The 14,159-nt window shown below is 47.6% G+C and overlaps 1 protein-coding gene across 1 annotated transcript in view; it reads left to right on the forward strand.

The window, feature by feature from the left end:
• DNMBP (dynamin binding protein) overlaps positions 1-14,159 on the forward strand; it is a 97,078-nt gene that overhangs the window by 31,419 nt on the left and 51,500 nt on the right. Inside the window, exons 2-4 of the mRNA XM_084754820.1 lie at positions 2,284-2,437; positions 3,054-3,176; positions 11,857-13,824. Of these exons, the coding sequence (XP_084610946.1) occupies positions 2,293-2,437; positions 3,054-3,176; positions 11,857-13,824 (2,236 nt within the window). The 5' untranslated portion in view covers positions 2,284-2,292. The remainder of the gene's footprint in view (positions 1-2,283; positions 2,438-3,053; positions 3,177-11,856; positions 13,825-14,159) is intronic.

A 14,159-nucleotide genomic window follows, 5' to 3' on the forward strand; every position in this document is an offset into this window, starting at 1 on the left:
AGTTGCACCACCAGGCAACAGCTAACTAGATGCTTTTAATACATGCTAGTAGTAGAGCGCTTGCCTAGCCTGCACAAGGCCCTGTGCTCTCTCTCCAGAGTACCACAAAAGGAAAAATGAAAGCAGAAAGCCTGCGGTAGGTAGGGGACAGGGGGACAGTAGCCACTTCTCTTTTTTGCTGTCATCTATAGATGCCCTAGTCATCTCATTATTGAGAAAAAAAATCCCGGTAATACAAGAATAAGCTACTTTGGCCCAACAGTAGGAATCAAATGTGTGATACTTAATGGTGTAGAATGGTTACAGTATCAATATACGGAACTGTTAGATGCTTCCTACATTTTTTTTTTCACACCAGGGAAATTCACAAACAACAGTTATAGCTATCTCATTATTTTCCTTCCATTAGGCATCCGGTTCTTTTGAAATATTTATATATACTTTGTGTGTGGGTGTAAGCAAGTCAGATGACAACTTGCAGGAATTGGGTCTCTTTTTTTGTTTTGTTTTGTTTTTGAGACAAGGTTACTTTGTGTAGTCTTGGCTGTTCTAGACTCACTTTTTAGACTAGGCTGGCCTCGAACTCACAGTGACCCGCCTGCCTCTGTCTCCTGAGTGCTGGGCCAGGCCTCTGTTTTTAAGATGGATGTGTGTGTGTGTATGTGTGTGTGTGTGTGTGTGTGCGTGCGTGCATGTGTACACCATGTGTATGGTACCCCAGAGCCCAGAAGAGGGCTTTGGATCCCCTGGAGCTAGAATCACAGGCAGTTTTAAGTCACCTGACATGGATGCTGGAAATCAACCTCCTGTCTCCTGGAAGAGCTCCAAGCACTACTAACTGCTGAGCCATCCCCCAGCTCCTGGTTTTCTCTCCTGCCATAGGTCCTAAGAGTCTAACCCAGGTTGACAAGCTGGGTGACAGCCACCTTTATCAGCTAAGCCACTCACTGGCCTGACTCAGTGCTTTCTGATGAGGTTATGAAAAAAAAAAAAATCTCTATCTTCAGTAACTAAAGGAGTCTTTGAGGAGAATAAAGAAACGCTTGGGTCCTGGGCAGCCTGGAGAGCTTGAGCTGCCCGCTCCACCCCACCCCCGCACACACACCAGAAGCCCCTGGGAAGGCATTTGGAGAATGTTGGTTTGATCATGGCTGAGCATTCCCAGGTGAACACACATGCCCTTATTTTCTAGTGCATAGACACAGCCTTAGGCTTCCAGCCACCCCCACCCCCACCCCCACTCCCCACCCAACCTCCCCCAAGAGCAATGGACCCATCATGCATTGCAACAGTGCAGGGCGAGTCACAGGCATCTTTGAACCAGAAGCAGAGGCTTGATTTGCTGGTACTAATGTCCCCTAGAGATGTCATCTCTAGTCCTTTCTCATTCTTTTGACGGACTTCCGTTTTTCTGTGGGATTTTAAATCTTGGTGTGTGGGTCCTGGTCCTCCGCTGACATCAGACTGTGCCACGCTGTTTTGCATGGAATGCCCCAGTGAGTCCTGGCCCTGCTGTTAACTCTGTGTCCTTTGACAAATGAGATTATCTAAACTTGCAGAGCCTCATCGTCCTACTCTTATGGTTATCATGAGAAATGGATGGAATGCTGCATGTAATATACAGTCTCTGGTTTTAAATACTGTATTTTCAAAGTGCCACATTGCCTAGAACTTTAAACATGTTAAAACGCTAATCTCAGCCCTCCCTCTGCACGTGGAAAGGCTGCGTTCCCTGACTTGGATCTTGTCTGTCTCTATACTTCAGGAGTGTTGTTAGTTTTTGGTAACCTGTTAGTTAGTTCACTTGTTGTTTTTGTTGTTTGTTTCCAACTCTAGAGTTACACTGAGAATCAAGTGAAAATAAAATGAGGATAAGCTGGGTGTAGAGCACACCTTTAATCCCAGCACTCGGGAGGAAGAGGCAGGGGGATCTCTGTGAGTTCTAGGCCAGGACAGCCAGGGCTGCACAGTGAAACCCTGTCTCAAAAAAAATATGATATGATGATGTGATGATTTTTTTTTTGAGATGGGGTTTCTCTGTGTAGCCTTGGCTATCCCAGAACTCTCTTTGTAGACCAGACTGGCCTTGAACTCTCCCAAGTGCTGGGAGTAAAGGTGTGCGTCACCACTGCCTGCCTGTGAAACTATTATTTTTAAAGAAACAACTTGATGTATTTATATTTTATGTTGTATTTGCACTTTAAGCTTTAGGTTTTCAGGGGACGGGCTTGTGGTGTGTCTTAAGCGTCGGTGCACCCTCATGCTTTGTGCTTTCCTCTCCAGCTGTGAAGGATGGAGGCTGGCTCTGTGGTCCGAGCCATCTTTGACTTCCGCCCTAGCGTCTCAGAGGAGCTGCCGCTCTTTGTGGGGGACGTCATCGAGGTGTTGGCTGTGGTGGATGAATTTTGGCTTCTGGGGAAGAAGGAAGATGTTACAGGTAAGAGCCCTGTAATGAAGGGCAGGCCTTCCCGTCATGCAGCACACGGTTATGTTGACTTGGTCCTTAATTCTAGTAGAAGAAAGCGAGGAGCAGGTGTGTGAGAGAATCAGTGGCCCTGATAAGGAAGTGAACACAGGCGCACCGTGTTAACATGGCGCCAAGCCGCTGAGGGCTCCAGCGGGGCCGCAGAAGACAAAGGTGTGCAAGGCCGGGCATTGAGGAGGCCAGAAACTGGTGCTTTCCACACCGTCAGATCGATGTCTTAGGAATCTCGTTGCTGCTGTTTTAAGACTGATGGCATCGGGGGGCTTGAGAGATGCCTGGGTGCTTAAGAGTGCTGTCTCCCATTCCAGAGGAGCTGGCAGCTGTCTCTGTACCTGCTGGACCAACCCACTGGCCCAATAAATGTTCTGAATTGTAGTCTCTGTCCTCTGCATGCATCTCGTTTTGCACCTTGCTCTTTTTCACAGTAAATTCTCTAATTATTAGCATTAAGTCAGTTTTTGATTCAGGATTTGAAAATGGACTCAGAAAAGAAATTGTCCTTGTGCACAGTGTTGTGTCTGTGTCTAACATGTGTGCTTCTGTTTTGTTTTGTTTTGTTTTTTTGCAGGACAGTTTCCCAGCAGTTTTGTGGAGACCGTGACAATTCCCAGTCTGAAAGGAGGAGAGAGGCTGCTTGTTTGCATCTGCGAATTCACATCTCGCGAGCTGAATGGTCTTTCCCTCCATCGAGGTGAGCGGGGCATCAGAGAGTTGCACACTCTTGCAAACAGGGTCTCTTAACGATGCTTACACGGGCTGTTAGCCTCTGCAGAGTCCTCCACAGCACGGATGTGATGAGGGTCAGAGTGAGGCCTTATGTAGCAGTGTTTGATAATCTTCGTAGTGTTTTCTCAGGAAGGCATTCTTTTTTTAAAGAAGTTTTTGTTTGTTTGTTTGTTTTTTCTTTTTTGAGACAGAGTCTTATAACCCTTATAACTCTATAACCCTTGCTTGGAACTTCAGATGTAGACCAGGCTAGCCTCAAACTCACAGAGCCCTACCTGCTTCTGACTCCTAAATGCTAGAATTAAAGTCATGAGCCACCATCCCAATCTATTTTTATTTTTAACTATGAGAGAGAGAGAGAGAGAGAGAGAGAGAGAGAGAGAGAGAGAGAGAGAGAGAGAAATATGAATATGTGTACATGAGTGTGAGGTACCTGGGGAGGTGAGAAGGCCCAGGATGCCGCGCTGCTGGGGTCCAGGTGGCTGGGAGCCTGCTGTGGAGGAACTCCCGTCCTCTGCAATAACAGTACGTTTTCTTCACTGCCGAGCCATCGCTTCAGCCCTGCAAGGGTGTTTCATATCTGATCTGCATTACTGAGTGTTAGTGGCTGTACATTCTACCTAATAGTGTGGTTTAAAGGCTGTTAACTACAGGTAAGCAGTGTGGGCTCAAGGTAGCAGCTCATGAGTGTATCCTAGGTCCAGTGTTATCTCTTACTACCCCATGCTGTGGACACATTAGACAGTGTTAATCTCTTCCTCATAAGTACTTCCGTGTCTGATTTTTTTTTGCTGACAACATTGCTACTTACTAATGTATGCTAGGGAAGTAATTTTGATATGACAAGTAAGAGATAAATACCAGATTGCCCCATGACTGTGCTTTCATTGGATAATGTGGAAGTTCTCTTGAGAGCCAGTTTCAAAGGGACCCATTTAAACAGATGGTGCTGGCCCCACCCCCAGCATGTGAGTACCCCTCACATTGTACTCCAACAGGCACGGACTTCCAAAGATGGACAGAAAGCCACTTCTGCACATCTACTTGGTTATGTTCACACTCTTCTACATAAACGCAGGGACTACATAAACGCAGTGCTGCACACTGAGGCCTGTGATCCACCTAGCTTTGTGATGACTCAATCATCACATCAAAATACAAGGACTTACAAGCTAGATTGTTTGTATTGTAACTGTCCTTTTAGTGTGATGCTGAAGGCACAGGCTTAATTCTTTAACACAGAGAGGGCAGGGGAGAGAATGAAGACCAGGTAAACTTCTCAATGCCCTAGTCAATGAGAGGAAAAACAATACTGATTCATTTATGAGGCGGTGTCTCTGTGCCTGTGTAAAGATGTCTATGTCAGTCAGAAGAGGACTTGGGTTCCGCGGGAGGCAGAGTCATTCTATGTGGATACTGGGAACCAAACTCTGATCCTCTGCCTGAGCAACAAGCTGTCTTAGCCAGCCCTGAGTCTATAGATCGTAATTAAAACGCAAACAGAGCTGGAGAGATGGCTTAGTGGTTAAGAGCACTGGCTGTTCTTCCAGAGGCCCTGAGTTCAGTTCCCAGGAACCACATGGTGGCTCACAACATCTATAATATGATCTGATGCTGTCTTCTGGCCTGCAGGTGTACATGCAAATAGAGCACTGTATACATAATAAATAAATCTTTAAAAACAAACAAACAAAAACATCTATGTATGGGTGTTTTGTTTATATATATGTCTGGGCACCATGTGCATGCTTGGTGCCTGCAGAAGCCAGAAAAGGGTATTGGATCCCCCGGAACTGGAGTTACAGCTGTTGTGTGCTGCTGTGTGGGTGCTAGGAACCAAATTCCAGTCCTTTGCAGGTACAGAACATGTTCTTAACTGCTGAGCTGGACCCTGTAGGGCTTATCCTGTAACCTGTTAAACCTAAAAAGCTTAACACAGAGTCAGGAAGAAGACATAGGGATGAAAACACACAAGAGACAGACTGGACAGAGAGACGAGCTAACGCTCGGTGCTTTCAGCCCACGCCCGACATGACTCATGGTTCAATATGACTTCTGATTTGAGAAGAGAAGCTTTCTTGAATGAGGAAGTTAAATTGTACTTGTCCCTTTCTGTGAAGCTCGACACAGTGAAATTATGTTCGATTCTTCTTGTTTCTTTATATGGCACATCACATCAGTAATTAATTTTGCTATTTGGAAGCAAAGTTACTACAAAATGAAGGATCGTTTTATACTGCACACAGTTTATCAGATATAAGCCTAAGGTTCCCTGATTTCCAAGCCTTGAGACAGCCCTTTTCCTTCATTAAACCAAAAGTGAATTTGCCGTGAGATCTGCATTCCTTTACCCCTGCCCTATATTACTGTTAATCCTTATCCCTGTGGTATCTTTTTCATCTGCCCCTAGGAACCTTCAAGGTAGTTGTCTTAGCCAGGATTACTATCACTGTGACAAAACGCCATGACCAAAAGCAAGTTGGGGAGGAAAGGGTTTATTTTGCTTATACTTTCACATCGTAGTAGTCCATCACTGAAGGAAGTCAGGACAGGAACTCACACAGGGCAGGAACCTCGAGGCAGGTGCTGATGCAGAGGCCTTGGAGGGTGCTGCTCACTGGCTTGTTCCTCATGGCTTGCTCAGCCTGCTTTCTTATAGAACTCAGGACCACCAGCCCAGGGATGGCACCACCCACAATGGGCTGGGCCCTCCCCCATCAATCACTAATTAAGAAAATGCCTTACAGCCAGATCTTCTGGAGGCATTTCCTGAATTGGGGTTCCCTCCCTTCAAATAACTCCAGTTTGTGTGTCATGTTGACATAAAACAATGCAGCACAGTGGTGGTGTAGCTTCTCCTCCGTGTACAGAAAACTTAGAGGGAGATCTGGAGACTTTTGAGTATTGGGGTGCGAGCCCAGTTGGTAGAGTTCTTGACTAGCATCACAAAGCAATGGGCTCAGTCATACTAATCCCAACATTGAGGAGGCAGAGGCAGAAAGATCTGAAGTTCAGTCAGCTTCAGCTACACTGCCAGCCTAGGCTCAGTGAGAGCCTGCTGTAGTTTATTACAGTGCCAGCCTAGGCTAGGTGAGAGCCTGCTGTAGTGTATCACAGGTCCAGCCTAGGCTAGGTGAGAGCCTGCTGTAGTGTATCACAGGTCCAGCCTAGGCTAGGTGAGAGCCTGCTGTAGTGTATCACAGTGCCAGCCTAGGCTAGGTGAGAGCCTGCTGTAGTGTATCACAGTGCCAGCCTAGGCTAGGTGAGAGCCTGCTGTAGTGTATCACACTGCCAACCTAGGCTAAGTGAGAGCCTGCTGTAGTGTATCACAGTGCCAACCTAGGCTCAGTGAGAGCCTGCTGTAGTTTATCACAGTGCCAGCCTAGGCTAAGTGAGAGCCTGCTGTAGTTTATCACAGTGCCAGCCTAGGCTAAGTGAGAGCCTGCTGTAGTGTATCACAGTGCCAGCCTAGGCTAAGTGAGAGCCTGCTATAGTGTATCACAGTGCCAGCCTAGGCTAAGTGAGAGCCCACTGTAGTTTATCACAGTGCCAGCCTAGGCTAAGTGAGAGCCTGCTGTAGTGTATCACACTGCCTTTTTAGTTGTTATTAAGTTACATTTTAAAAGTATTATTAAAGCCAGGCACTTTAATGCCAGCACTTGGGAGGCAGAGGCAGGCAGATCTCTATGAGTTCCAGGCCAGCCAAGGCTGTTACACATAGAAACCCTGTCTCAAAAAACAAAACCCTCCCCCCCAAAAAAGAAATATCATTAAGATTAGCAAGAGCAGCTGGACAGATAGCTCAGTGGTCAAGAGCACTGGCTGCTTCTCCAAAGGACCCAGATTCAACTCCCCACCCCCATGTGGAGCCTCACAACTAACTGTATCTCCGTGCTAGAGGCTCCAACGCCCTCTTCTGGCCTCTTTGGGGCTGTACACACATGTAAGCAATACATCCAAACACACAAAAGAAAAATAATTAAAGTCGCCAAAAGAGAAAAACTGTGTGTTTGTAATGTGTGTTATGGGCAGTATGCAAAAGTGGGTAATATGGCCTAGCGGATAGGAAGGCTGACGGCCCTAGATATGAATCCATCTTTGCCGCGTAGTCACTGTGATGCTGGCCTAGTTGTTTGCAACTTTCAGACCCAGCTTCCTTATGTAAAAGCTGGAGGTGATGGTACACCTACCTCAGGGTATCTGCTAGGACCGATGGGTTATAGTGTAAACCAGGCAGAGAGCAGCACTTTGTGGCTCCTGCAGTTTCGACATGGCTGGGCCTGCGAGCTCCATCATTCTGTGAAAGCTGGTGTGTACAGGATGTTTCCCCAGAGTCTACCTAGAATTGGAGGTGTGTCAGTAACTCTTCCAGCAGGTGTCACCCTTCCCCCCTTTCCTGAACCTGCTTAGTTGTTTTGACTGTTCTTAGTGTTTGGGGTTCAGAAACAAAACTGTCTTCCAGAAAAGTCCATCTGCGTGGCTAGAGTCACCAACTGTCCAAAAAAAGTAGAGAATAGAAAACAAAAAGTGATGCAGAAAAAAAAAAGAAAAGAAAGAAAAAACAGTGTGGCAAGGAAAAGACAAATGACCAGGAGATTAAGAATAAGACAGGACTGTGTATTATGGGATACTACTCATCATTTCCTCATATGACAGAATATGTAAATCCTTAGATTCGCCAGAAAATCTGACTCCACCATTTTGAGCCAAATTTAAAAGCAAACTTTATTAAATAGTAAATTCTGAGGAGAGATGGACTTTGGTCAGGACCATTCCCTGGCAGTTCCCAGATGGAATGGCCTTGAACCACGTGTTGTAGGAGCTTAGCAGAACAAATCTATAGGCCACTGTAGTTTCCCATGAGGCTTTGTTATCTCTCAGGAACTACAATTCCCAGCATTCCAGGAAGTTACCTGGTTCCAGGCCAGGTGGGGCTTACAGGTTAATTTGGGGCATTGTAAATCCTCATGACTGTCTGAACCTTCCACTTCTAGGCTACCTCCTCTCCAAAGGCCAATAAAGTGATAATTTATAAATAAGTTGCGGATGAATCTTTATCAGTCAAAGCACAAAAACCCTCAATTTTAACGCATAGGTTAAAGTGCGAGGAACCTAAATAAAATATGTGGTCTGCGCAAAGCACACAGTCCCCTGGGAAGTTAGTGCCATGAGTGGAGTCAAGGAGGGGGCTAACCCTGAAGAGCCAGGCTGCCTGTGTCAGAGCCCAGCTAGACCGATGTTCCTTCCTACAACCTTACTTCCAATCCACTTCCTGTTCAAATAAAAACCACAACCAGCGAAACACGCAGTTTGGCGGGGAAATCACATCTGAGCCAACCGCCAGACTGACCCTGAGGGTCACCACAACTCCCACTCTCCTGTTCCCAAGCCCGGTCCCACCTTCCAGGCATTTTTTATATTGATGTTTTTGAAGTCTAGACCCACTGGGTATCCTCTATTCCTAAAGAATTACCAAGGCAGGGCTCCAGGGGAGTAGCTTGCTTGACTAATTAAAACAAGAGATTTTTGAAAACAAAAACAACCCCAACAACCACCCCAAGAACAATTAGGCCTGTAAAACAAAGGCAGTCACCAGATAAGGGGGGGGAAAAACAACAAAATAAAAAAGTTAAGGTGGAGGGTGTTGAACTAAAGTGAAATACCATCTGAACTGTGTGTGTTGGGGGTAGGGAGGGGATGTTATCTTTTTTTGTATTGAAAAGCCACCTTTATTATCCATGAATAACCAGCTTAAGGACAATCTGCCCGGAAATAAAGCTCATCAAAACCACTCTGTCGGGATAGAGAGGAAAACAAGCCCCATTGTCCGAGCTCATGGAGGTCTGGCCAGACAGAGAGCACTGTGCTCTGCGGCTCCAAGCGAGCCAGGCATCTGAAAGCCAGCAGTGTGGGAGCCGTGGCATGCTTTGATTTCCCTATTCACCAAGAGACCCATTGTGTCTGAGCAGTCATGTCACCAGTGACTTCCCTCCGTGGCCTGGATGGCAGGCCTTAGGGCCACGGGGGAGGGGGGACACTTGTAATTCTCAGGGCCCAAAGCTTTGGCCAGTGGATGTGGGTTCATGAATTAAGGACAACAGAAACATGGGAGCAAGACACTGTTTTTATGTGTCTCTAGAACCCTGAGAACAATAAAATGAAGTTGGGAAATATACGAGGTATCTATCTGCCTCTGAGTCTAAAAGGCTATGTTATGTGCCGTGCGCTATGCCAGTATACAAATGCCAGGGCTGAGGAGAGAGGTGGAGATTGCTTTGGTAGACCACAGATGGCACCCACCAGCTCCTAAGGTGTTTTAAGGAAGACTGCTGAGGGTTCAGATGGCAGGAGAGGAGCAATGGTAAAGATCTGGAGTTCAGTAGGGTGTGGTGGTACATGCCTTTAATCCAAGCACTTAAAAGGCTGAGGCAGGAGGATTGCTCGTTTGAAGCCAGCCTGGAATACCCTATCTCAAAAGCAAGACAAAGTAAAAAACCCCCTCGTGTGAGACTGGGTCTCAAATCATGGGTGGGGTCTTGAAGGATGGTGGGAGAGCAGATGGTGGATGTCACCGAAACCTGAGCCCAAGCTCAGCTAGGGCAAAATCAGAGTAGCCGCCCACTGCGTTCTAGTAAAGAAACTCCTTCAGAGTGTGCACAGAACTAATAAGTTTTACTGACTTCAGGCGCTAAGAGTAGGATTATTCCCAGCATCTGGGAGTATGAGGCAGAATTGACACAAGTTCCCGGCCAGCCCATGCTCTGGAGTGAGACCCTAGCTCAGAAAACGGAGATCATTTTACTAGGGAAAAAAAAACCAAACAAACAAACTGGGGAGCAATAGGCTCCCATGTCTCGTGACTAAAGTTAAGCAAAAGGATATGGTGAAATTGGCATAAATCATTAAAATAGTTCATAATCATTCAATAGGCTGGAAGAAATAATGTTTGGGATAAAATTTAAAAGGGAAGACAGTGAGAATTAGACTAGTATAGGCTAGAGTAAACTATTAGCAAAGAGAATTAATAAATAGAAGAAGTGTTTTAAAAGGAGAAATTAGAGGAAACAAGGAAGTTAGCAGTGTGAGCCAATTTTAGGTGCAGGAGAATGTGGATGACTTTGGAAAATGAGGCTGAAGAATAATCATCAGTAGCGATTGGATACTGAGTGCTTACTGTGCAAAAAGGAGCATCTCAGACTCTCGAGATACAGGAGAGAAGTGTGCCGTCACTAATGCACTTACATGCACTTGGGAAGGTAGTACACACAATTAAAAAAAAAATCAAGGCCAGGGAGCAGGCCTGTAGTCAGGAAGGCAGAGGCAGACGGATCTCTGTGAGTTCGAGGCCAGCCTGGTTTACAAAACAAGTCCAGGACAGAGAAACCCTGTCTCAAAAAAAAAACAAAAAACAAAAACAAAAAAAAACAAACAAACAAATGGAGAACAGGGTTATGAGAGGTTCCCAGCACTTACACAGTCACTCACAACCATCTCTAATTCTCCATCCAAGGGATCTGACTCCCTCTTCTGGCCTTCTCAGGCACTGCATGCATCTGGTGCATAGACATATATGCAGGCAAATACCAATGCATATAAAATAAAATAAAGAAATCTGTTTTAGGGGCTGGAGAGGTGGCTCAGAGATTAAAGGCCCTGAGTTCAATTCCCAGCAACCACATGGTGGCTCACAACCATCTGTAATATAATCTGATGTCCTCTTCTGCCCTGTGGGTGTCCACACAGACAGAGTACTATATTCATAATAATAAATAAATCTAGGGGCTGGAGAGATGGCTCACTGGTTAAGAGCCCTGACTGCTCTTCCAGAGGACCCAGGTTCAATTCCCAGCACCCACATGGCAGCTCACGACTGTCTGTAACTCCTAAGATCTGACATCTTCACACAGACATACATGCAGGAAAACACCAATGCACATAAAATAAAAATAAATTATTAAAAATAAATAAATTAAAAAAAAAAAGAAATCCCTTTTAAAGGCCCAGGTGCATGAAAGTCAAGAACTTAACAGATAACGCACCCTGCAACGCGTTTGACTGGGCACCATGCACTGCTCTACCTTCTTGCTGCCTGCCACTGCTCTGCATCCCTCAGGCAGCTCTCTCAGAGCTGACCCATGGGCAGTGGCCAGAGGGTGGCGGGGGGGGGGGGAGCTAAAAGTAAGATTAAAATTAGTAATCTACAAAACGAATACCCATCATTGCAGTTGATTATAGAGCCATGGAATGTGGTTTGAAAACTGTGGTTAAATCTAAACACTAGGACAAGTGAAACTTTTGGTTTCTATTTTGTGGCGATAACCCGAAATACTGGGTATTTGCAGAAACAGAAGAGCTAATCACTGGAACTTTAAAGATCTTATTATAGGGCCAGTGAGATGGCTTAGCAGGTGAGGGTGCTTGCTGCCAATCCAACAACCTGAGCTCTGTCTTCAGGACCCACGTCTTAGAAGGAGAAACCTTTGAGAACATACATGCAAACCTAGCACTCAGGAAGCCGAGGCAGGAGAACTGTGGTGACAGTACAGTCCTGTCTCAACAATGACAAGACAGCAATCGCGCTGCTGTCTCAGTGGTATTCCCTGAGGTTCTGGCCGACGTCCTGACTTTCGCTTCTCTTTCTTCAGGAGACCTGGTGATTGCTGATGGCTCTCCCGCTGCAGGATGGTTGCAGGCCCGGAGTTGCTGGGGTGCCCGGGGTTTCTGCCCCTCTTCATGTGTGCGTGAGCTCAGCCTGTCCACTCAGAGCCAACAGTGGCACTCTCAGGGCTCGCTGCTCCAGGCTCCAGAATACTCCATGGGGCAAGCACGGGCCCTCATGGGCCTTTCTGCCCAGTTGGATGAGGAGTTAGATTTCAGGGAAGGAGACGTGATCACCATTATCGGAGTTCCTGAGCCAGGCTGGTTTGAAGGAGAGTTAGAGGGCCGAAGGGGCATCTTTCCAGAAGGTTTTGTAGAGCTTTTGGGGCCCCTAAGGACAGTGGATGAGTCTGTAAATTCTGGGAGTGGAGACGACTGCATTGTTAATGGTGACGTGGACATCTCTCCAGAAGAAGTGGAGAGTGGGGCCGACGAGGATGACCACCAGGCGGGGACCTATGGAGTCGCCCTCTACAGATTCGAAGCCCTGGAGCCGAATGAGTTGGATTTTGATGTAGGGGATAAAATTCGAATTCTGGGGACCTTGGAAGATGGCTGGCTGGAAGGACGTTTGAAGGGCAGGACGGGTGTCTTTCCCCATCGCTTTGTGAAATTATGTCCTAGCACCAGGACAGAGGAAACCGTGGCTCTGCCCCAAGAAGACGGCCGCCCCAAGAACTCTGAAAGCTCTGTGGAAGGATTGGGGAACTCAGCGGTGGAGGAAACAAGACAGGACCCACAGGAGTGCGAGGCAGAAAGGCCTGGCTGTGGTCTCTCTGAACAAGCCCCAGTTCCCCTGGATCATGTGGCCCCGGAGTACTTTGTAGATGACTCTGGTCAGGACGAAGACACCTCAGACAGCTCCCCGGGTGTGGATCTTGAAAGGCCTCTTGCTAAGGACCTTTCCGCACCTGACCCCTCAGAGGTAATCAATGGTGTTTCTTCCCAGCCTCAGGAACCTTTTCATCCCAAAGTGCAGAAGAACCGGTATTATTTAACAGCAGGAGGGAGCCGCCAACGCTCAGCCCTGTTCTCTGAGCTTATCCCTCTAGAAGCCGGGGCTAGAGACTACTCCAGCCTGCCACCCCAAAGGACTTATGCCCAGTGTAGGTCCCTCCAGAAGCCAGCACCCCAGCTTCACAGGGCCGCCTCCCTCACGGTCTCAAGAACATCCAGGCCTAGCCACTTCTGCCATCCAGCCATGGCCAGCTATGCTCAGAAGCACCAAACATCTACAGAAAAAGTCTCCAGCCTCTACTGTGCACCAGACAGACCAGAGAGGAGGCCTGGGCTGCCAGACAAGGGGCCTGTCACAGAAGCAGCCACAGACACACAGGGGGACAGCCTTGACCTGGATTCCAAGCTGACCCAACAGCTGATAGAGTTTGAGAAGAGCCTGTCAAGGCCCAGCACGGAGCCGGATAAAATTGTGCGCCGCTTTTCAATCCTGGACTTTAACTCTGAAAAGGATATTGTCAGGGGTTCCTCAAAGTCAGCTCCCTCACCGGATCTCCCCGAGAAGAGAAAGACCCTGAGGCCGCCGCCACCCAGACCCTGTACCCCAACTTCCATTTCTCCCCACTTGCTGGTTGACCAAAGCCCGAAACCTGCACCCCCCTTGGCTGTGCGGCCCTCCCGCCCAGCTCCCCTACCTCCTTCTACACAGCAGAGGACGAACACAGCCTTTCCGAAGCCCACCCCCTGTGCCCAGCCGGGTTGGGAGGGCTCTGAGCACGGGGAGAAGAGCCCGGGACAGACTCCTCCATGCGCCTCTGTGCTGGCGAGGATTCAGGACCTGGAATATGACTTGGACATGTACACCAGGGCTCAGGGAGAGCTGAACTCGATGTTAGAGGAAAAGCAAGATGAGTCGTTGAGGGCGGAGACTCTTGAGAGCCTCAGGTTCCATGAGAGCACCATTCAGAGTCTGAGCCTTGAGCTCCAGCACCTGAGAGGTAAGTGATGGGAACAGCGTGCCCCGGGTCCCTGGCTCGGCGGGAGCCTCGCTATGCGAGAAACAGCCTGGGCAACACAGACACAGTCTCCTTTCCCAGTTCTTCATTCTGTCACCTAATTAGACTGCCCTGTCTTGCCGTATCTATGGCCGCTGTGACCTCTGACTCCATTTACTGCTCAAATACAGAAGCCCAACCTCAGAGATGTGTCTGCTGACACAGTACTCCCCCACCCCCACCCCCACCGCTGTGGCATCCACGGTGCACTGCAGATAGAAAGTCCCTACACAGAACTTAGCGAGCCTTAAAAGAACTAAAGTCTTCCAGGCCAAGTC

Source organism: Acomys minous (genome assembly GCF_964271855.1).
Source record: "Acomys minous genome assembly, chromosome: 2".
NCBI lineage: Eukaryota > Metazoa > Chordata > Mammalia > Rodentia > Muridae > Acomys > Acomys minous.